The sequence below is a fragment of the Oryctolagus cuniculus genome, chromosome 9 (assembly GCF_964237555.1).
Source record: "Oryctolagus cuniculus chromosome 9, mOryCun1.1, whole genome shotgun sequence".
NCBI classification, from domain to species: domain Eukaryota; kingdom Metazoa; phylum Chordata; class Mammalia; order Lagomorpha; family Leporidae; genus Oryctolagus; species Oryctolagus cuniculus.
The window spans coordinates 101,188,540-101,212,563 of record NC_091440.1 but is presented as its reverse complement, the minus strand read 5'-3'; the positions used below and the strand labels follow the sequence as shown (position 1 = coordinate 101,212,563).

At 42.7% G+C, this 24,024-nt stretch overlaps 1 protein-coding gene and 1 non-coding gene across 7 annotated transcripts in view; both read left to right on the top strand.

The window, feature by feature from the left end:
• The window catches only part of LOC100348315 (early activation antigen CD69), a 61,277-nt gene extending 55,749 nt beyond the window's left edge, over positions 1-5,528 (top strand). For all 6 annotated transcript variants that reach the window (XM_070048424.1, XM_070048423.1, XM_070048421.1 and 3 more), the window contains 4 exons: positions 1,678-1,800; positions 2,755-2,954; positions 3,304-3,407; positions 4,430-5,528. In XM_070048424.1, the coding sequence (XP_069904525.1) occupies positions 1,678-1,800; positions 2,755-2,954; positions 3,304-3,407; positions 4,430-4,538 (536 nt within the window). In that variant the 3' untranslated portion in view covers positions 4,539-5,528. The remainder of the gene's footprint in view (positions 1-1,677; positions 1,801-2,754; positions 2,955-3,303; positions 3,408-4,429) is intronic.
• A 17,092-nt stretch (positions 5,529-22,620) lies between these two features.
• LOC127492211 (small nucleolar RNA SNORA70) lies at positions 22,621-22,754 on the top strand. Its single transcript, XR_007921371.1, has one exon. It is a non-coding gene; the product is annotated as a small nucleolar RNA SNORA70 (small nucleolar RNA).
• The last annotated feature ends 1,270 nt before the right edge of the window (positions 22,755-24,024 follow it).

Sequence of the window (24,024 nt, the reverse complement as noted above, 5' to 3'; positions counted from 1 at the left end):
AGATATGTCCTATATAGATGCAATTTTAGTAGTGAAAATCATCCATGTTAAACAAACAATACTTTTACACTTGAGACTATTTTTCAATGTCAATTATAATATCATTAAACTAGACATTTTGCAGTTTAGTTGTTGAGAATGTAATAGGGAATTGTAACAGGGAATTTGAGAACAAAATAGGAAATTGCAAGAGCCTTTTTAAAATCCAGTTAGCTCATCCTGAAAAAAACAAAATCCAAAATCTGAATCACAAAATTACTTTGTTTTTTCAATTATTTCCTTATATTCTAGAACAGACATCCTTCTCAGACACTCTTCTAGTTTGTTTCTTAATAGCGAAGAATTGTTATTCACATTATATCCCTATTCTAAATATTTCCACAGAAATGTTTCCTATTGGTTAAAGAAAAATTTGACTTTGTTTCACTTTCATGCAGAAGGGCAAAGGGAAAAAAACTCCTATTATTCTTTCCTCTGTTATTTTAATTTCTTTTGGAAAATTCAGTTATTTTAATCTTCATTCACATGTCCTTTTAACTAAAGTATAATTTACAATGAATGTATAGATCATTGGTATATAGTTTAATGAGTTATGGCAATTGTATAACCACAACTCCAGTCAACATTTGAATATCCATCACCTGAGAAATTTCCCCTATATCCCATTCCAGTTAAATTACCTCTCCCAAACATGTACAGAGAAATACTTTTCTGATCTCTGTCAACATAACCAAGCTTAGCTATTTTTGAATGCCATATAAATGCAAATATCCATTATATTATATTTTGTGGTCTGATTTTTTTACTCACCATTTCTTTTCCTGAGATTGAATCATTTCACTGTGTGTATCAGGCTTTTAAATTGCTGAGTAGATTTCCCTTGTACCATAATTTGTTACCTATTCCACTGTTGATGGATATTTGGGTTACAGGTAGGATTTGGCTCTAAAGAATAAAGTTGCTATGAACATTCTCATGCAAGGCATTTTGAGAACATATTTTTCCTTTCCTTTGTGGATACACATAGGAATAAAAGGCTGGGTCATAAGTAGTTATATATTTAGTTTTATAAGAAAGTTTCCAAAATATTTTTCCAACTCACTATCCTACTTGTAATGAATGAAAATTCTAATTGTTACACATCTGCACCAATTTCACCAAAAAGTACTATCAGGTTTTTAAAATTTTTAATCTTTCTAGTCTTAGATATTAAATATCAGTTCTAGATTTTTCTTTACTGCATTACTCAGATTTATGCTATTCACATATTAAACAGTAAGGCAGATTAAGGAATTGTGCCTGGGATGGATGTTCTTCTCATATTTCTTCCAGGGCATTTGGGAGTTTAGTAAATGTTCTTATTCTGATTAAAACAACCAGTGGTGTTTGCTTAGAATTTTCACAGCCACAGAATGTGTATGTTGTATGTTGTAAGTACAAGTACCGAAGTCATATAATTAGAAACTATTTTGTGATCTCAGTATTATGCCTGAATTGTTTTGTTTCTAGTCACCAAGGGACTATCTGTATTCACTCACAGTTTGGGGAAACTCACTCACAGACGTCATACAAAGAAATAGGAAAATGTTGCTATTTTTAAAATGTAAATGCCTCCAAGAATGGTAAATATCCGGTCTGAAATCCAAGTGAGTTCACTTTCAGTTTCCTCCCTTCCAGATGTTGCCGCCAGCTACCGTTTTGCAGCAAGTCACGAAGGGTCTCTCCAGGTTCCTGTCCCGTGTGCTGTAATGTACGTGGTCTTTACCACCATTCTGGTTATAGCTCTCATCGCCTTATCAGGTGAGTCTGTGCTTCCGGCTGTCAGCACCAGGCCGAGCTGAAAGCAGTAGGCATCCACTTTAGTCAGAAACTCCTGCTACTTCAGGGCCATCCCAGTGACCATACATGAGCAACTTGCTAATCAAAGTTGAGTAAAAGTACGTGTTCCTTGCATGATTGCTGCCATATTTTCATGAATGTCAAAAGTGACTATGATTTATGTATTATTTAGGAGAAAATTACATTTAGGCACATGCTTCCAACTGGAATGAAAGGGGCTAATTTGAATTCCAAATAACTAGACAGCTAGCTAGAAGAAATATAGACTTCATATTCAGTGTTTGTGGAAAAAATTAATATCAAAACCATAGATTAATCAGGAAGTAGTCAATCTTATCTTTTATCTCCAAGACCACAGAATGGTAGTTGGGAATTCTTAAAATTATATCTAGAAAGCCCTCATCAGTAGTGACCTATCTAATAATCCCGCTATACTAAGATTCATTGGTCTTTTACAAATATGAAATTCTGTGATTTTCTGAAAGGTCCTTAGTCCCAGATCTTTGTGTGTTTTAATTGGTTTCCTGAAGGACACTCTCTTTTTTGTCTCCCGATCTAATGTCATAGCTATTACTTCTTCAAATACCTTCACCTTGCATTCTGATTCAGAATTTTAGTTAGAATTTATAATGCACTTTATCTTTTCTAGTCCAATGACTATTTTTAGGATTAAAAAAATTTTTTTTCCCCACACTTTCTGATCTTATGGCCCAAGGGCTTCCCTTCCCCGTATCTCACCTGGTCATGGGCACCATGGAAGATCAGATAAGGTGGGCTCTCTTACTCTTTCCAGAATTCTCCCCATGACTTTTGTGCTTTATTTTATTACCCAGCACAGTACAGTATCCCTAGTTTTGCATGCTGTGGGTGTTTAGTTTCTATTTTTACTAAAACAAATCATTTTCCTGTTCACAGTGGGCCGATACAATTGTCCGAGCCAGTGTGAGTTCTCAGCACCCGCAGAGAGCCATGTCTCTTCATGCTCAGATGACTGGATTGGTTACCAGAGGAAATGCTACTATATTTCCACTACAACATACAACTGGACTCTGGCCCAAAACTTTTGTTCTAAACTTGGTGCTACTCTTGCAGTCATTGATCCTGCAAAGGACATGGTAAGAGTCAAACAATCTCATGAAATACTGCTGTTTGATCTAATGTATCTAATCTGTGCCTTCTTTCTGTTTCTGCTTGGGAACTTTGTAGCTAATTTGTATGCAGGAAACCTTAGCCACAGAGTGGTATCATCAATCTGCGATCAAAATGAGAGTTCAGTTTGGCCTTTCAAATTTGATTCTATTGCTTAGCTTCAAAGATCAGAAATCCAAATGAATTGGTCCTCCCTAGAACTAAAACAAAACAAAACAAAACAAAACAAAAACTCAAATTGCGACTTTTGAGAAATCCCATTTATTATATAACTACCCAGGTGTTTGTTAACAACTCCCTTGTGCTCTCTTTAAGAGCTTTCTACAGCGATATGCAGGTGGAGCTGGACACTGGATTGGGCTGAGAAACGAGGCTGGCCAGACATGGAAATGGTCTAATGGCAAAGATCTTAGCAACAGGTACGTCTCAGGGAGTCGGATTTCCTCTGAGGCTGGCTTTCCTTCCTTCATTTAAAAACATCTTGTTCTCCTCCTTTTCTTCTTCCAACGTGAAGGCTGAGCTCTTTATGAACAAACAGTTTCTTTTGCACGTTTAAATTCTAGACTTCTTTAGAGACAGACTTTATTATCATTTTTATTGTATCCACTTAGAATTCATACAATAAATGCTTATAGTAATTTTCTTAGTGAAGTCTACTATGAGTAATAGACTTAGCTTGGAAATATTCCAAGAATAACTATGGTGATGCAAAATAGCCCAACACTCCCAATCTCAGTTCTGTTTTAGTGATGATGTGGTTGTTGGAAAATAATTCCTTCTCACTGTTTCCTAATTTTATATTTATATGAATAAATAAATAAGGATAAAGAACATTTTCAATGCCTGTTTATGAATTTCTGTGGAAAACTTTCTCCAGAACTAAAAACACTGGCTCACTTTTATTACATGTAGTTAAACCACATTTTAAAGTTTGAGGGATTTTTAATATATTTGATCTTGGTCTTTGTCATTTGAAAACCATAGTTGAATAAATTGCTCACTCTTAATAATGTTATGATAACTACTTAAACAGTAACAAAAATGAAACTTCAGGTCTTTAGTACAGGGATTTTTAATTCTCATGGTTCCATTCTCACAGATGGTATCGGGGGCATAAAGTCCGTACATCTCTACACACTGCTATGCATGATGTTGGATGTATATAATTTTGGGGAAGGATTTTTTGAAGAACTTATGAACTCATAAAGGATTGTGAATCATTGCCATGCCAACCAATTGAATGGAATCCTTTACTCTTATTTACTTTTGATTCTTGTCTATTGGACACCTTGTCTTGTCTATCGTCCACCTCCTCCTACTGTTCCACATAGACACACACACACAAGGAAAACAGAGCCCACCACCATTGCAAAGTTTATTCTCACATAACAGTGCAGATGATGAACTGAAAATAATTCTAGGTTTCTTTATTATTTGACAGATTCAACATTACAGAGTCGGAGAGCTGTGCGTATCTGAATAGCACAGGCATCGGCCGTACAGGATGTGACAAGAGCTTACACTGGATCTGTAGCAAACCCTCCAAATAACAAGGAGATTTATTTAACTATAAACCATTATGCCATGGAATTAAAGGAAATGTGTGTGAAGGGAATGCTACTCTATGACCAGGAGTTTTCTAGAAAGACTTTGTGAAAAAACTTGGCAGCATCTTGGAAATCTTCATCCAAGCAGGACCGTGGGGAAAAGGACAGACATTTCGGGAAGGTCTGCATCGCGCCCCCTTGCTGCCATGAGATGCGAACGTCACAGGTTGACTGATCATCACGTACAAGAATGAGAATGACTGTATACTTTTCAGATGCACTTTACGTATATTTTAAATCCAGAGACAATTAAACATCTGGGTTCTGAGTTATTATTTATTGCTGAATGACCACCAGTGCACGTGCACTGGTTGAAGGAGTTAGAGGCTTGTATTGCAAACTGAATGTAAACAGAGGGACTTCTGAGTGGTAGGACAGGTGTTCAGTTCCGATGAATTTTTTAAACGCAGAGAGTATCGTAAGTGGACAAATGCTGATGGAATTAGCTTTGTAATGTTTCTCTCTTTTTAAAGAAACTTGGCAGTTCATCACCCCCTCGCTCTACCCTCCTCCCCAAGAAAAAGAACAGGGTTGATTATGTACATACATATTTTACTTTCTTAATTGCAGAATATTTTTCAATGGTTTATATTTCTCTGCCTTTAAAACCTTCTATGCAATATTTTGCAGAGAAGTGTTAAAAGCAAAGAATATGAGGAACATTTGTGAAACAGATAAAAGTAGTTGGAGAATGTGCAATATGTGACACGGCAAGTCTCTGTCAGGAAATACGCCTCGCTGTTCAAGCCTGGAGTAATTCCAGTCTTATCATAAGGATGTGTCTTTCCTGATAAATTTGATCATGTGCAATACTTCATGTGAAATATTTTTTCGTGCAATAAAGTTTGTCTATTTGTTTGTTCACATTTTGAATTCAGTACCGTTATAAGCTGCTTTTATATTTGTGGAAATAAAAGTGGAATCAACCCAATGGTTTCCAAGAAGCATTTATTCTTAAACATACATTAAAAACTATTCTCATATTAAAACAGAGAACAGAATGCTGTGACTTTTTAACAGAATTGTATCTGTGGAAGAGCTTCGGTTTTATAATATGCTTTCTATATTTTGTAGTTTTCATTCATGTGTATCCTAAAGGATACATTTTTCTGTGTATAGCAGATGCTCAGTAATAATTGGTCCTCATGATATTCCCTGTGAAAACATCTTGTTCAATTTTTAAGTAGTTTATTTCTTACATATTTTAGTTTTTTGCATAAAATAATTCACTAAACAGAAATGAGGCAGTATATTGTGTTTCAATCAAGAAAACTGATTACTTTCAAAATTGTTTTATACATAAATTTCAATATTGTCCTTTTCTAAAAGTTGGAAATGTATGATACATATGATATTTTTAATCTGTAAGCAACATGGCCTGCGTGTGCATATATACATATATACATATGAAGTTTCACTTGTTAGTGAAAAACAATATGTGAAATTCTTTTTAAAAGATTTATTTATTCATATTTATTTGAGAGGCAGAGACAGTTACACACACACACACGACAGAGAGCTCCCATCAGCTAACTAGTTCAATGCTGAACACTTGCAAAGGCCAGGGCTGGGCCAAGCCAAAGCCAAGAGCCAGGAACTGAATTCAAGTCTTTCATGTGGGTGACAGGAATCCAAGTACTTGAACAATCAGCTGCTGCCTCGCAGGTTGCACACTAGCAGGAAGCTGGAGTGAGGAGCAGGACCAGGACTGGAACCCAGGCACTCTAACATGGCATGCAGCTGTCCTAGAGGGTGATTTAACCCCTGCACCAAACGCCTGTCCCTAGAAGAGTCTTACCTTTGTTAAGAATTCTTAATCTCCAGTCTCTAAAGTTATAGAATGGAACAGGCCGGCCTCTTAGCCCTAATATTCTAGGATTAATAATAACATTCTACTCCTGAGTCACCTTAGAAAACAGTCTTGTGATTTGTGTGGTCTGAACTGTGTCAGCGGAAAGTAGAGCTGTTCAGAGCCCGAGTTCCTCTGCAGGCAGTCACTGCCTATCTAGTTATGTTGTTTAGAATCGGTTAAAAATGAGCTCAGAACAGTGTCTGGGTCAGAGTAAACCCCAGAGATTCTTAAATATTAGCAATGATTATTACCAGTGGGAACACTGTGCCATCAAACTTCTAGTATTGGCATAAAGCAGCATTTCTATGGAATATATCAATTTATTTTTGGTCAAGTTTTTTTTTTTTTTAAATATTTATTTATTTATTTATTTGACAGGCAGAGTGGACAGTGAGAGAGAGAGAGACAGAGAGAAAGGTCTTCCTTTGCTGTTGGTTCACCCTCCAATGGCCGCCGTGGCCGATGGCAGGAGCCAGGTACTTCTCCTGGTCTCCCATGGGGTGCAGGGCCCAAGCACTTGGGCCATCCTCCACTGCACTCCTGGGCCACAGCAGAGAGCTGGCCTGGAAGAGGGGCAACCGGGACAGAATCCGGCACCCCGACCGGGACTAGAACCCGGTGTGCCAGTGCCACAAGGCGGAATATTAGCCTAGTGAGCCGTGGCGCCCGCTTTTGGTGAAGTTTTTTAACAAACGTATTCTTGGAGTGGATATTTGGTGCAGTGGTTAAGATGCTACTTGGGACACCTGCATCCCATCCCCTAGAGCTTGGGTTTGAGTCTCAGTTCCACTTTTTTTTTTTTTTTTAGATTTGTTTATTTATTTTAAAGAGTTACACAGAGAGAGAAGGAGAGGCAGAGAGAGAGAGAGGTCTCCCATCGCTAGTTTATTCCCCAGTTGGCAGCAATACCTGGAGCTGCACTGATCTGAAGCCAGGAGCCAGGAGCTTCTTCCGGGTCTCCCACACAGGTGCAGGGGCCCAAGCACTTGGACCATCTTCCACTGCTTTCCCAGGCCATAGCAGAGAGCTGGATCAGAAGTGGAGCAGCTGGGTCTCGAACTGGCACCTCTATGGGATTCTGGCATTGCAGGAGGTGGCTTTACCTGCTAGACCACAGCGTAGGCCCCACAGGTTCCACTCTGATCCTACTTTTCTGGAAAGATGCACTCTTGTAGGCAGCAGGCAATGGCCCAAGTACTTGGCTTCCTGCCACCCACATGGGAGACCTGAATGGAGTTCTTGACCCCTGCATTCCACCTGGCCCAGTCCTGGCCATTGTGGGCGTTGGGGGAGTGATGGAAAATCTCTCAGTGTCTGTCTGTGCCTCTCTGGCTTTCAAATGCAAAATAAATTAATTAAAAATAAATGAAAATATTCAATATGTGATTATTCAGCACCTACTATTGTAGTGGACACAAGAGTTAAAATGCTGAGCAAATTTGGCCCCCACAGTTGGCCTTGTGGAATTCGTGGTCTATCTGTAGAACACACAAGAAGGTAAATGATAACCAATAACCATCAGGTAGAGAAAAATGTAGGGTGCTGTGGGAGCCATTACAGATATGTTACCCTTATTTACTTATGTTTTCAAACCTTGAGCTTCTTTTCACAAGGCTCAATCCGAGGACTACGTTCACCTCGGGGAGCGACGTGAACACACAGGGACTGCAGATATCAGTTATCTGCGTCTTAACTGTGCTTTCCCACATAATTTCATTTTTTATCTTCGTCTACTTATTTCACATAATTATAGGGATTCAATGGAATTATTATGTTTTAGGATTTATTTACTTATTTGAAAAGCAGAGAGACAGAGTTCTCTCATCCGCCGGTTCCCTCCCCAAATGGCTGCAACAGCTGAGGTTGGGCCAGGCAGAAGCCAAGACCCAGGAACTCCATTTGGGTCTCCCATATGGGTGCAGGGGCCTGAGGACTTGGGCCATCTTCCGCTGCTTTCCAAGATGCATTAGCAGGGAACAGAATCAGAAGTCGAGCAGCCGGGACCCAAACTGGCACTCTAATACGGGGTGCCAGCGTCTCAAGGAGCTGAACTTGCTGTCCACACTGGCCCCTCAAGGAAATTATTTTTTAGAAAAATAAAATGCCATTTAAATGTTAGTCACCATACTAAGTATTCAGTGATTCAAAAAATTTTACGACACTAATGCAAAAATGACACTTTTAACCTTATTATCAATTTTCATAATTTTGATTAGCTTTCACACATGAAACTATATTGTAACAAGTTAAAATGCTAATGAATTCCTGGAGAAAATATTGGAAAAACATATGACAAGAAATTTTGCTGCCCGTAAATTGGTTTAGTTGAACATTTAGGAAGCCGTTTGGAAATATTTATAAATGATTAATTAATTATTTATTTAATTTATAAAAATGATTCATACCTTTCCTTTCAGGTGGCAGCTTTGGGGAAAGGAGGAAGAATTGTAAAAGAAAAATCTCAGACGTGTCAAACGTAGCCCCAACAATGTTTATCAAAGGGCTACTTACAATTGGAAAAATGAGAAGCCATTTATTTTCCCCAGACTAAGGACTTATTTAAATACGATTCTACAACACGATGAAAGGCTCTGGGAACACTAAAATATGCAGTGATGGAGAACATTTACGTATGTGAAAGAATGCACGAACTATCATTGCTGCCAGTGAAAATAATATACACAAAACTACTGCCTGATAATATATAAAAGCGTTTTATGTTTCTATATGTTGAAAGAGCAAAATTAGTAAACGATTCTTTTTCCCTACGTGGTAGATATACAGGTAATATTTATTTTTTCTGCTTTTCTACAACTTAACACTTTTCTACAGTGAATAAGTTTTTTACTCTAAATAAAACCGTTTTTTCTTTACACAAATATACTAGGAGTACTTCTGACAATTTGTTTAAAGAATAAAGTCCAAAGTTAAATCTGGTCTTGTTAACCTAGGAACACAAATATAGAATTCTTGGAACAACCTTCAAGAATTCCTCTGACTTGGTCTGTCGGTCCCTAGGGTGCTGCGCCATCCACGATGCACCCAGGTTGCAATGCCACCTAGTGGCTGAGTGAGACTACTACACTTTTCTTTGTCTCGGTGACTAGTTAACATTGATGTACTGTGCAATGCAAAAATTAACAGTAAATTTCAAATATCATATTATCACCACAGACAATAATTTCTTGAAGTGGCTTATGTCTTAATTCACTTCATTTAATCATTCTTACATTATATACATACATCATATTGCATTATACCCTATACATACATACATGTTTGAAAAGATATCCTGGTTATTTGCACTGTGGATTGTCGCTCCCCCTCTTCGTGGAGGAACGACACAGGACCCTGCACTGTTCTTTTGTCTGCTCAGCCCTCCCCGGGTTTGCTGCTGGTTCTTCCCGGGTTGGCTACCGTCCCTTCCACCTCCGTGGAAGTGCGGTTCCCCCTGCCACTTTCCCCACTTCCGCGGGGGAGCGGCACACCGCCGGCCGGCTCTCTCGGGGGCTGCACAGGTGTTCCTTCAGATAGATGTTCCTGGTGCATGTTGTCTCTCTCCTCCTTTATAGTCCTCTTCCACCAATCCCAACTCTGCTACCCACATGCCAAGTACGCTGCTCTCCTCCAATCAGGAGCAGGTCCTGCTGTTTATTGGTTGAACTGGAGGCAGCTGTGTAGAAGCTGTTTCCTCCTCTCCCAGCGCCATATTGTGGGAGAGCAGATGCATAGAATAAGTCTTAATTCCAGTAACAGTCTAGTCAGAGTTGCTCCCCACAGTGGATGACGACTTTTTATTTCAGTAGTGCCTCATTCAGAAGATGTGCCATTCATCAATCTCAGCGACACCATTTGTATTTTTCTAGTTACAAAAAAAATGGTTGTAATCTAGAAAAAATAACTTAAAATTGATAATATTTCACTCAGAGACCATTGTTGTGGAGGCATGGGCTAGGATGCCACCTCTGACATCAGCATCTCATATTGGAGCAACTGTTTTAAGTCCTGGCTGCTCCACTTTCTGATCCAGCTCCCTGCTAATGCACCTGGGAAAGCAGTGGAAGGTGGTCCAAGCACTTGGGTCTCTGCCACTCATGTAGGAGACTTGGAAGAAGCTCCTGGCATCAGCCTGGATTAGTCCTGGCCCTTGTAGCCATTTGAGGAATGAACTAGCAGATGGAATATTTCTCTCTCTCTCTCTCTGCCTTTCAAATAAGTAAAGGAACAAATCTTTAAATTTTTTTTCACTCCAATCATCTTTCCTTTTTTTTAAGATTTATTTTATTTATGTGAAAGGCAGAATTACAAAGAGAGGTAGAGACAGAGAGAGAAGTCTTCCATCCACTGGTTCACTCCCCAGATGGCTGCAATGGCTGGAGCGGCGTCGATCCAAAGCCAGGAGCCAGGAGCTTCTTCCGGGTCTCCCATGTGGGTGCAGGGGCCCAAGGACTTGGCCCATCTTTCACTGCTTTCCCAGGCCATAACAGAGAGCTGGAAGAGGAGCAGCCGGGACTAGAACCGGTGTGTATATGGGATGCTGGTGCTTCAGGCCAGGGCTTTAATCTGCTGTGCCACAGCGCCAGCCCCTCTCAACATCTTTCATGCTAAGCATGATATAATTTTTTTAAAAAAGATTTATTTATTTATTTGAAAGTCAGAGTTACACACAGAGAGAAGGAGAGGCAGAGAGAGTGAGAAAGGGAGGAATTCCATCCACTGGTTCACTCCCCAATTGGCTGCAACAGCTGGAGCTGCGCCAATCTAAAGCCAGGAGTCAGGAGCTTCTCCCAGGCCTCCCACGTGCTTACAGGGGCCCAAGGACTTGGGCCATCTTCTTCTGCTTTCCCAGGCCATAGCAGAGAGCTGGATCGGAAGTGGAGCAGTCAGGACTCGAACCAGTGTCCATTTGGGATGCCAGCACTGCAAGTGGTGGTTTTACCTGCTATGCCACAACCTTGGCCCCAGCATGACATATAATTGAAACAGTGCATGTAAAAATGCTTTGTATATGCTACACTGAATTACCACAAGCCAATACATTTTCATGATTTTGCTTACAACATTGAATAACTTGCAAGCAACATACAAAAAGTACCCAAGGCATACAGCTCAGTGATTTTCCACAGAGCAAACACCTGTGAGACCTCTGCTCTCATCAAGAAGCAGAACATCGTGGCCGTCAAAGCTCGGTCCCTTGCCTCTTCCCAGAGATACAGAGATTTCAGTTCTAGTAATTTCTAAAATTGATGTTTGAGGTTTGTGAGTCCTCTATGAATGAAGTCATGTGGTATGTAATCCTCTGTGTCTAAGTCCTTTCTTTCAACACACTATTTAAAAAAATAATTTATTTTAAAAGTAGAATTAGAGAGAGAGAGAGAGAGAGAGAGAGAGAACCATCTGCTGATTCCCTCCCAAGTGGCTATAACGGCCAAGGGTAGGACAGGCTGAAACCAGGAGCTTGGAACTTCGCCCAGGGCTCCCACATGGGTGGCAGGGACCCTAGCACTTGGGCCATCATCTGCTGCCTACCCAGGCACATTTGCAGGAATCTGGATAGGAAGTGGAACAGCAGGGACTTGAATGGCACCTGTATGGGCTACTGGTGTCACTGGTGGTGACTTAACCCCCTAATGCCACAACGCTGGCTCCCAATTTAGTGTTTGAATTGGAATCAGTGGTCAGCACCACATGGGTGACTATCATCTGTGTGCAGCTGCAGTTAGTTCCTAGGCATTGTTGCAGAAATTTTCCTTGTGCAAATAGGCAAGGCTGATAGAGATATGGGTTGCTTCCTGTTTTCCACTATTACAAATAATGCTGCTGTTGGGGTGGGCGTTTGACTCAGCGGTTAAGATGCCAGTCAGGAGGTCTGCACCCCATGTCTGAGGGCTTGGGTCTGCATCCTTGGCTTTGCTCCCGACTCCAGTTCCCTGCTAAGGTGCACCCTGGCAGGCAGCAGGTGAGGACTTAAGTAATTGGGTTTCTGTCACCCACAGGGGAGACTTGGCCTGAATTCCCTGGCTCTGACCTCAGCCTTGGCTCAGCCCCTGGCTGTTGCGGGCATTTGGGGAATGAGCCAGAAGATGGGAGATCTCTGTCTGCCTGTCTCTGTCTCTCTACCTCCTCAAATCAAGTAAATGATTTTAAAAATAATGCTGCTATTGATTTTGTACAGTGTGTGCACGTTCAACTATATTAATAATGCCAAATAGATTTCCAAAGTGGTGGTATACATTTATTCCCACCTGTCGTATATGATTTCCTGTAGAACACACGCTTTGCCAAAACTGAGTAGTTTGGTATTTTCATTTGTAGAGGTTGGGGGTACAGTTGTAGTTTATTTGTATTTCCCTTATGAATCCTGAGGTTGAACACCTTTCATTCATTCATTTATTTATTTATTTTTTGACAGGCAGAGTGGACAATGAGAGAGAGAGACAGAGAGAAAGGTCTTCCTTTTGCCATTGGTTCACCCTCCAATGGCCGCCGCGGCCGCCGCACTGCGGCCGGTGCATCGCGCCGATCCGAAGCCAGGAGCCAGGTGCTTCTCCTGGTCTCCCATGGGGTGCAGGGACCAAGTACTTGGGCCATCCTCCACGGCACTCACTGGCCACAGCAGAGAGCTGGCCTGGAAGAGGGGCAACCGGGACAGAATCCGGCGCCCTGGCTGGGACTAGAACCCGGTGTGCCGGCGCCGCCAGGCGGAGGATTAGCCTAGTGAGCCATGGCGCCGGCCTTATTTTTTAAAGCTTTATTTATTTATTTATTGAAAGTCAGAGTTACACAAAGAGAGAAAGAAACTGACTGAGGGGTCATGGATCCCTAGTTTGGTGATTCAGGTTCTCGACTCTTCTACTCAAGGGAAAGCAACGCTAACTTCCACAGGTAGTGATGGAAGGGTTTCTTCTTTTTTTTTTTAAAGAATTATTTTTATTTATTTTCTTGAGAGGCAGAGTTACAGACAGAGCGAGGGAGAGAGAGAGAGAGAGAGAGAGAGAGATTGATCTTCCATCTGCTGGTTCATTCCGAATTGGTTGCAATGGCCAGAGCTGGGCCGATCAGGAACCAGGAGCTTCTTCCTGGTCTCCCACACAGGGGCAGGGGCCCAAGCATGTGGGCAATCTTCTGCTGCTTTTCCAGGCCGTCAGCAGATGAGCTGGATGGGAAGTGGAGCAGCTGAGACGCCAACTGGCACCCATATAGGGTGCTGGCACTGCAGGCGGAGGCTTAGCCTACTACACCACAGCGCCGGCCCTGGAAGGGTTACTTCTACTGGCAACAAGGACTCAATAGAATTTAGGGTTTCAATGCACCTAGCTTGATTAGGACTCTCATTCCCATTTTCAGGGCCCACTCCTTCCCAATCAATGCCTTCACTTCAACAAAAGATATCAGGCAACGTTGGGAATTTAACTTAGAATGAGAATACGAGTTTCTTTTTCAGAAACCCAAGCCCTGCAACTCCTGGAAATAAGAAATGTCAGGGTCCATACAGAGTCACTATGTTAGTTATGCAGAACTTGACCTGGAAATTTGAAGACAAAAAGCTCACCTGTTTCCTTCTCCACTTTCTCTAGTGCATTCAGAAACAGTCAGCCAATCTCAATGTAATGAAAATATTCTCAAGTAGCAAATACACGACAACCCAGAGTTGTCTTTTACAAGCGTCTGATTAGGAGTATCCATTGGTGATATTCTGCCTGTTTGTATCACTGCATCAGGCCATGGATCACCAGTGCTCTTTTTACCCTGGGATCAAAAGTCATTGCTGCATTTAAATCTAATCAGATTAGAGAACCAATTCCATAATGCTGATTATCAAATCAGAAAACTCACCTTTAAGATTCTGTTCTAGAACCACTCGCAGTATCAAAATGTGTTTTAGCCAGATCTGATTAACCATGATTAGAGCCAGCTGAGGTTTCAGAACCCACGGAATGGGGAGAGCCAATAAAGTGTGTTGTCCCACAGTTAGTGCAACTTTGAAACACCAGATTTTCTGGACTTAGATAAATCTGTTGCTAGAATTATCTTCTCCCTGTCAGCTTTGGGTGCACAGATCCATGAATCCAACCACAGAGGACTCACTGTGGCAGGGGAAAATGGGCTAACAAGATCTTTTAGCTGAGTGGGCCAGGGGCCCTGCAGCCACAGTGGGCGAAGGGGCACAGACATGGCTGAGTCACTGCTGCTTTTGACGGTCCTCAAGAATCCCAGATCAAGTATCCTCAGAGATAAAACAGCCTAGAGGAGGACTGCCATCTAGTCTCCTTGAGACTGCTCCCTGTAGTCCACGTCTCAGAATTCCATACGTCTTGGGAGTCATTCATACAGAGAAGAAGTCAAAGGAGCTCCATCCACCACTAGTAACAGGGAACCTGGATCAGCCTATAACATTAAAGTCCTTACAAGGGCTTTTGTGGAAAAGCCAGGATAGACAGGAAAACGGAAGCGTACGGAAAAGAACCACACTCCCTCCAAGTTCAGAGCCAAGCAGCCTGGCTGGTGGATTTCCATGAAGACAAATACATTCCACAGCTGAGCAAAACCAGATGGCAACAGACAATGCAGAAATTCTAACGCAGGATCTGCGCTGCTAAACGATGTGTTACATTAGGCCCATTGTCTGTGGAGCTAAAGGCATTTTCCAAATAATGAACTCTCTCTATGAGGGGCAGGAGTGGCCAGTGAAGGGCAACAAAGAAAGGAAACGCTCAGAGGGCCAGAACTTTCTCTCTCACAGCCCCCTCATAATGCAGCCAACAATGGTTTCACGTCTGGGCAAAATTCCCTGGAAAATTTCCAAGTGTCCCTGCACATAGTGTCTGGTAAAAAATGCAAGCAGTGCAGACTGTCTCCAGCAGATGGAGCCACTAACCAAAGGTCATTAGATACTTAACAGTGTCTCTCTGGTTTTCTAAGACAGTGAGAGGAACAATTGACATCAATAACTAAGCTACTCACTGTAGCATGCTGAAAAGGAAGGGGAAAATACCACAAATAGATACCATGCAAAAAGCTCAGGGATTGAGAGAAAGGAATTTAATTTTTACCTGTTGTGAAAATCATGACTGGGACCAGTGTTGTACCCAGCAGGTTAAGCTATATGCAATATGAGCATCCCATATCAGAGTGCCAATTGAGTGCTGCTGTGCTTCTGATCCAGCTTCCTGCTAATGTGCCTAGGAGGTAGCAGATGGTGGCCCAAGTGCTTGGATTCCTGCCACCCACATGAGAGACCAGATGGAGCTCTCTTGGCTTCTAGCTTTGGCCTGACCCAGCCCCACTGTTGTAGCTATCTGGAGCATGAACCAGTAAATGGAAGATCTCTATTTCTCTTGCTCTCGCTCTCAATCTCGCTCTCTGTGTGTGTGGATGTGTCTCTCCTTCTTTCTGTCACTTTGCCTTTCAAGTAAATAAATAAATACTTAAAAGACAAAGATATCTAATGGTCAGATAATCAAGTGTGGGGAATTCTCACTTAACCTGACAACCAGGATTCTTGTTCAGACTGGACTCTACAAGGACAGAGAGAGATGTCAAGGTTGGGCCCAGTGAGAAAGGACTCAGAAGTTGAACTGGAGTTTTGGTAAAAGGAGAGCCTTTGTCAGCCTCAGTCAAATTTTGAAAAAAAAAAAAAAAAAAAAAACAATCACATGAAAAATCTGCACCTTAACCCCATCACCATTGGATCTTTATATTCCCCCAATGTGATTTTAGCTCTGTGGTCTCCAGCAGGTTTCAGAATCAGAGGAATGGCCATTACAGAGTCCCAGAGAGGTCCCATCTACTGCCACTTTGCCTGCACACATCCATGAGGTCTCCCCAGCCAGGGTCTGGCCCAGAGGACCTTGATCCCTCACTAGTGATCACCTTGATTAATCTGCCTACCCACAGCCTCCGGAGATTGTGGATAGGATTTCTCATTGTAATCTTGGTCTTCTAGCCTTTGAAATTGCTCCAAGCTGGAGTATACACAGAGGGCTTGTTTAGAGGACTTTAACATCAGGACCCTCAGGTGGTCCCCTTGGCCCACCCAGTCTGCAGCCACACTTCGCCCACATCTTTGTTTCAACACCATCAGGGTCTGCCATATTCATCCCGTTTTGCAATAATCATCCGAAACCTTCCAACTGATGGGGTGACTCACTCTTCCGTGTCTCCCCACTTGCTGGTTTCTTTACTGACCCTGATACATTAAGAACCATTAGTCAGCCTTCTCAGAGTGCTGTTTGATCTTGCAGCCATAAGATCACACTGAATGCCCTTACAGAAGAGGCTCCTCCCTTAATCACATTATTTACCTTAATTTGGGAGGTTGGCACAGTCAGCACTCGAATCGCATCAGCAGCTTCCTGTGGGTGTCCCACCTGGCAGTCTCAGGGGAAGTACACTTTACGGTGGTTTTGATCCAGTGCATTGGAGTTGTCCCCTCCTGTGTGTCTGGACCATGGAGAGTCATCTGTGATTACTTAGTAGGGGACTACAGGCCTTGCGTCAACCTAGACTTGTTATTCCACTCGGCAGCAGCATTTAAAGTCAAAGCACTGTCCCTGATTAGTCACTCGGACATCCCATTTTATTAGTTCCTTGGGAATACTGGTCTACAAAATGATGCAGCTCTTTCATACCAGGCCACTGAGTTTCAGTCACTTCTTGGTTTTTGACCTCCCCGGCGACTGCCTACTCAGAAGGCTGGGCAGTGCTTTCTGTTGTCCCACCATAACTTCTCCCTTTGTGGGTGGCTCTGAGGCTAGTGGTCAAAACTTGGAATAGTGGCACTCAGCCCGACAACAAAGTCTCATGCAGCACTTCCTTTTCCTTTCACATTAGCGATTAGAAATAGCAGTAATAAGGAATTGTACGTTTAGCAAGCATTTTCTTTTTCCTTCCTTGCATGGCCAACAAGCCAACTCCTTGGGAGACAGGGCTACCACCACTTATACATTCTGCTAGTAACTTACACCCTTACAGATCGGCCTCAGCAGGCTGCAGTTTCATACTACAGGTGACTAGGTAGCGATGTTTTTTAGCTGTCTCTCTTCCTTTGATTTTAACAAATGAATATTTCTATAAGAGTTTACGTCTGATTTGCAAATCAACTCAAATATATTTACAATAACTTTTGCTATCAGTAGGTGTGGTTTTGTTTTTAATGCATCTTAAGATATTTCTTCTGTCAACAGCAGTCTAGATTTATATTCATACAAAAGTCTCTCCCAGAATTTTTTGAGAATAAGTTACTGGATGCCCAAGAGTCTTAACTTATTCTTCTTACTATTCCCTGAGCAAACGTGCATTTTGCACTTCCAGTAGCAGAAAGCACAATGCAGTGAACATGATAGGCATTCAAATGAATTAATAAACGAATGAGTTAATGAGATTGATTTCTTCATTCTCAAGGTTCTTGGAAGCATCAATTAAACTGCTGACTCTCTTTAGGGTCCAAATAGCGATTCCATAAATTCAGAAACTTCAGTTTTATTTTGAGTTTCTATCAGAAGAACATTAGGAGTCCATTTCAAGGGAACTAAGCAGTGTAGAAAGTGGGCCTGGGGCCAGTGTAGTGGGTAAAGCCACCACCTGCAGTGCCAGCATCCCAGGTGGGCACCGGTTCTAGTCCTGGCTGCTCTACTTCCTGTCCAGCTCTCTGCTATGGCCTGGGAAAGCAGGAGAAGATGGGCCAAGTCCTTGGGCCCCTGCACCCACATGGGAGAACTGGAGGAAGTTCCTGGCTCCTGGCTTCAGATTGGTGCAGCTCTGGCTGTTGTGGCCAAGTGGGGGAGTGAACCAGCAGATGGAAGCTCTCTCTCTCTCTCTCTCTCTCTGTCTTTCTGCCTTTCCTTCTCTCGCTGTGTACCTCTGACTTTAAAATAAATAAATAAATCTTTTTTAAAAAATTGGGCCTGTTAGCAATGTAGTATCTTAGCTTCACTGTCTGTCTTATTACAAGGGCAGTGGACTTGGTCAAAAATTTCTTCTCCATCTGCTGGCATGGCATGAAGATTTGTCAATTGAGGGTCCTAGATGCTAGAAGATGGAGAGGTTCTTTCCCAACTTGGTGAGCTTTGCTCATCTGTTTCCTGCACATTTTCAGTTTTCTTCAGAACCCAAAGGCCAGATCCATCTGGTGCCTTCCCCTGGGCCACTTCCTGAGGGCAGCTTCTCAGGTGCGCTCACAGTGGAGGGGCCAGCAGGGTGGCTTCAGTGACAAATGCCCCCCATTTCCTCTCAGGTGGTTCAGAGGAGGCTCCCCAGTTACAGCACTTTCCTGAGAGCACCTTCCCCAGCGCTCAGTAGGGCAGCTTTGCAGGTTCATGCAGAGGTCATGCCAGCTAACTTCTCCGCCGGAGCCATGCTTCCATTCTCTCTCTTGGAGTGTGGATCTCAGACCTTGGTTTGTTAGGGACAGAGGCCTCTGATATTACTTTTGAAGGTTTATTTGAAAGACAGAGAGATAGAGATAGATAGATAGAGAGAGAGAGAGAGAGAGAGAAAGATTTTCCATCCATTGGTTCACTCCCCCAATGCTTGCAACATCCAGAGTTAGGCCGGGCTGAAGCCAGGAGCCAGGAACTCCATCCAGGTCTCCCACATCCTCACGTGGGTGACAGAAACCCAAGTTCTTGGACCATCATACATTGCCTTTCCAGGCACGTTAGCAGGAAGCTGAATCAGAAGTGCAGAGTGGCCAGACTTCTAAGTGCAACAGCACTTTTTCAATTACAATTTTTTTTTATTTTATTTGACAGATAGAGTTAGACAGTGAGAGAAAGAGACAGAGAGAAAGGTCTTCCTTCTGTTGGTTCACTCCCCTAATGGCCGCCATGGCCGGTGCTGTGCTGATTCGAAGCCAGGAGCCAGGTGCTTCCTCCTGGTCTCCCATGCGGGTGCAGGGGCCCAAGCACCTGGGCCATCCTCCACTGCTCTCCTGGGCCATAGCAGAGAGCTGGACTGGAAGAGGAGCAGCGGGGACTAGAACCTGGCGCCCATATGGGATGCTGGCGCCGCAGGCGGAGGATTAACCAAGTGAGCCACAGTGCTGGCCCCTGCAACAGCACTTTTTAATAGCGCCTTCTGTAATAGCCCTTTAATATGGAACGTGGACAGCCTAGGCATTGGCTTCACCTGCTGCACCATGACAACATCCCTGGCAGACCTCTGTGTTGAGTGTCCTTTCTCAGCGCTAGATGTAGAACCTGCTCCATTTATTTGTTATTCTTGTATTTTAAGGAGGTATTTTTCTTTTTAACCTATTTTTAAAGAACTCTTAATTTCTCTTATTCTCTGTTAGTAATATTTACAGTAATTTTTTTCCAGTTCCAGTTATTGTGTGGGTTCAATGTCCTAAATAGATACTGATTAATGCAGAAATTCAGTTAATTCACTTGGAATTTCACTAGATCCATTTTTTTCTTACTCTAATTGTCTTCTAATTCAGTGGTATTCAAGCTTTTTTAAGTAATGAAATGCTGTTTTCAGACAAAATCCTTTGTGGAACCTCAACAGGTATAAAACATGAGATTCAGGGGTACTGTAAGTGAGGTGAACAGTAAGATTCCCTGAAGATGATTCCTCCTCCTCCTCCTCACCCCAGCCTTCTGCTCATGGGGATCTTTTTTTTTTTTTAAACTTTTATTTAATGAATATAAATTTCCAAAGTACGGCTTATGGATTACAATGGCTTCCCCCTCATACCGTCCCTCCCACCCGCAACCCTCCCCTTTCCCACTCCCTCTTCCCTTCCATTCACATCAAGATTCATTTTCGATTCTCTTAATATACAGAAGATCAGTTTAGTATACATTAAGTAAAGATTTCAACAGTTTGCTCCCACACAGAAACATAAAGTGAAAAATAATAGATGATTTTTTAAATGATGATGAAATCAGATCAGACCTATTGTCATGTTTAATCCCAGTGAGAGTCAAGTTGGCAATTGATAATTTTTTCTTTCTTTCTTTCTTTCTTTCTTTCTTTCTTTCTTTCTTTCTTTCTTTCTTTCTTTCTTTCTTTCTTTCTTTCTTTCTTTCTTTCTTCCTTCCTTCCTTCCTTCCTTCCTTCCTTCCTTCCTTCCTTCCTTCCTTCCTTCCTTTCTACAGAAGATCAGTTTAGTATACATTAAGTAAAGATTTCAACAGTTTGCACCCCCATAGAAACACAAAGTGAAATATACTGTTTGAGTACTTGTTATAGCATTAAATCTCAATGTACAGCACATTAAGGACAGAGATCCTACATGAGGAGTAAGTGCACAGTGACTCCTGTTGTTGACTTTACCAATTGACACTCCTGTGTATGGCATCAGTAATCTCCCTATGCTTCAGTCATGAGTTTCCAAGGCTATGGAAGCCTTTTGAGTTCTCCGACTCTTATCTTGTTTAGACAAGGTCATAGTCAAAGTGGAGGTTCTCTCCTCCCTTCAGAGAAAGGTACCTCCTTCTTTGAAGACCTGTTCTTTCCACTGGGATCTCAGGATCTCACTCACAGAGATCTTTCATTTAGTTTTTTTTTTTTTGCCAGAGTGTCTTGGCTTTCCATGCCTGAAATACTCTCATGGGCTTTTCAGCCAGATCCGAATGCCTTTAGGGCTGATTCTGAGACCAGAGTGCTGTTTTGGACATCTGCCATTCTATGAGTCTGCTGAGTATCTCGCTTCTCATGGGGATCTTGAAACATCTCCCTGGAACACAGAACATTCTCAGATCAGAGCTAGAGAGATGGAGGTCTGTATCAATCTTATATATACTAGGATGAAGAATCTCCCCCAAGTGTTATACATTAGCTTGGCATATTCACCACAGCCAGTGTATACTAGCTGGATATCCAGTTCCTGCTTCAATCAAGAAATAAAATAATATTCTTTAAAAGTGACCCAGTGACCCAATTAGGAAGCAAGATGTTTGTTGTCTTAAAGGAAAGGCCTTGATTTTCTGCAAACCAGAGAGTTGAAACAAAATGAAGGAAGATGTTGAGATGGGATGTGCATGGCGGCCGATCTCTGACCTCAGTTCTCAAGACTGAGAAAAGCAAGTTTCTGGTGGCAGACTAGGACGCTGCCATTGTCTCTCTGGGAAGTCCCTCTTCTAAATGGAACAGAGAAGGAAACACAGAGGTGTTGCTTCTCCTTTCAGAGAGAACTATCAGCCAGCAGTGGACCTGCTGTCTCAGTGTGAAGTCTGCGTCCACCCCACACTGTGCATTTGCTTAATCTTAGCCTGCTTTTGAGTTCAGAGAATCTACAGATTTGTCACAATTCTGTGGAAAATCTCAGCAAACTTCTCCTTATTCTTTTGTTTCATTTTGGTAGACGCTGTTTCTAATAGTCACACAAAATTTAAATAAACTAGAAAAGCCAAAATAAGCTGAAAAAGAACTAAGCTGGAAGACAAACATTACCTAGTCTAAAGACTTAGTATAAAGCTAAAGTTATCAATATGGCACGTGTGGTATTGGTATAAAAATAGACAAATATAAGGTCCATCAAATCACTGGGAGTCGGTGCTGTGGCTCAATGGATTAAAGCCCCAGACTGCAGCACCCGCATCCCACATGTGCGGCGGTTTGAGTCCCGGCTGCTCCACTTCCAATCCAGCTCTCTGCTGTGGCCTGGGAAAGCAGTAGAAGATGGCCAAGTGCGGCCGGCGCCGCGGCTCACTAGGCTAATCCTCCGCCTGGCGGCGCCGGCACACCGGGTTCTAGTCCCGGTCAGGGCGCCGGATTCTGTCCCGGTTGCCCCTCTTCCAGGCCAGCTCTCTGCTGTGGCCAGGGAGTGCAGTGGAGGATGGCCCAGGTGCTTGGGCCCTGCACCCCATGGGAGACCAGGAAAAGCACCTGGCTCCTGGCTCCTGCCATCGGATCAGCTGGCCGCGGCGGCCATTGGAGGGTGAACCAACGGCAAAGGAAGACCTTTCTCTCTGTCTCTCTCTCTCTCACTGTCCACTCTGCCTGTCAAAAAAAAAAAAAAAAAAAAAGAAGATGGCCAAGTGCTTGGGCCCCCTGCACCTGTCTGGAAGACATGGCAGAAGCTCCCAGTTCCTGGCTCAGCTCTGGCTGTTGTGGTCATTTGGGGAGTGAACTAGCCCATGGAAGACCCCTCTCTCTCTCTGGCTCTACCTCTCTCTGTAACTCTGTCTTTCAAATAAATAAAATACATCTTAAAAAACAAACAACCTGCAGCTAATTAAGCCGACCAGCTCCCTTTCTTCATGGGGCCTGGTGTGCAATGGCTGCAAATAGCAGCCTCCTTGGTAGTGTATGCAACCTATTGTTTGTATGGGTTGCCCTAAGGGACCTTGGAGACAGCCCCTCATAGTGGACATTCATGCCTCTGACCTCATGCTGTTCTTAATCTAGGCTGCAGACAGGAATGAGGGGGTGCTTTTGGAAAGCCCCAAGGCACAGTAGACAGAGTTCACAATGGCCAAGTCATCATGTCCATACACACCAAGCTGCATAACAAGGAACATGTGGCTCCCTACACAGGGCCAAGTTCAAATTCCCTGGCCACCGAAGATCCACGTTTCAAAGAAGTGGGGCCTTACTAAGTTCAATGCGGATGAATTTAAAGACATGGTGTTGGAGAAGCGGCTCATCTCAGACAGCTGTGGGGTCAAATACATCCCCAGTCGTGGTCACCTGGACAGGTGGCGGGCCCTCCACTCATGAGGGCTTCACTCTCCTGTGCTCCTTAATCATCTATAATAAAGCTTGATTCCTATTAAAAAAAAAAAAACAAACAAAAACAAAAAAGAAATAAAAGAGCTCTATAATGAAAATCATAAAATATTTATGAAAGAAATAATTAAGACCACAAAAATTAGGAAGAAATTATTTGCTTATGGATTGCAAGAATTAATATCATAAAAATGTCTGCACTACCTAAAGCCATCTATAGATTCAATGAAATACAGATTCAATGAAATGATTATTTACAAAATTAGAAAAATCAAGCAATAAGCATCACAATGCCTGTCTTCAAAGCATACTACAAAGCTGTATTAATTAAAACAGCATTGTACTTGCATAAAAACCAACAAACTGATCAACACAAAAGAATACCGAGCCCAGAAACTAATCCACATACATACAGATGACTTATTTTTGAAAAAAAGATGCAAAACATGTATTGGAGAAAGGATAGTCTCTTCAATAAATGGTGCTGGCAGGGCAGGCATTGTGGGACAATGGGTTAGGCCAACACCTGAGATTGCCATCCCATCTGGGCAGCAGTGAGAGTGCTGGCTCCACTTCTTTTTTTTTTTTTTTTTTGACAGGCAGAGTGGACAGTGAGAGACAGAGACAGAGAGAAAGGTCTTCCTTTGCCGTTGGTTCACCCTCCAATGGCTGCCGCTGCACCGTGCTGATCCGCTGGCAGGAGCCAGGAGCCAGGTGCTTTTCCTGGTCTCCCATGGGGTGCAGGGCCCAAGCACCTGGGCCATCCTCCACTGCACTCCCTGGCCATAGCAGAGAGCTGGCCTGGAAGAGGGGCAACCGGGACAGAATCCGGCGCCCCGACCAGGACTAGAACCCGGTGTGCGGGCGCCGAAGGTGGAGGATTAGCTTATTGAGCCACGG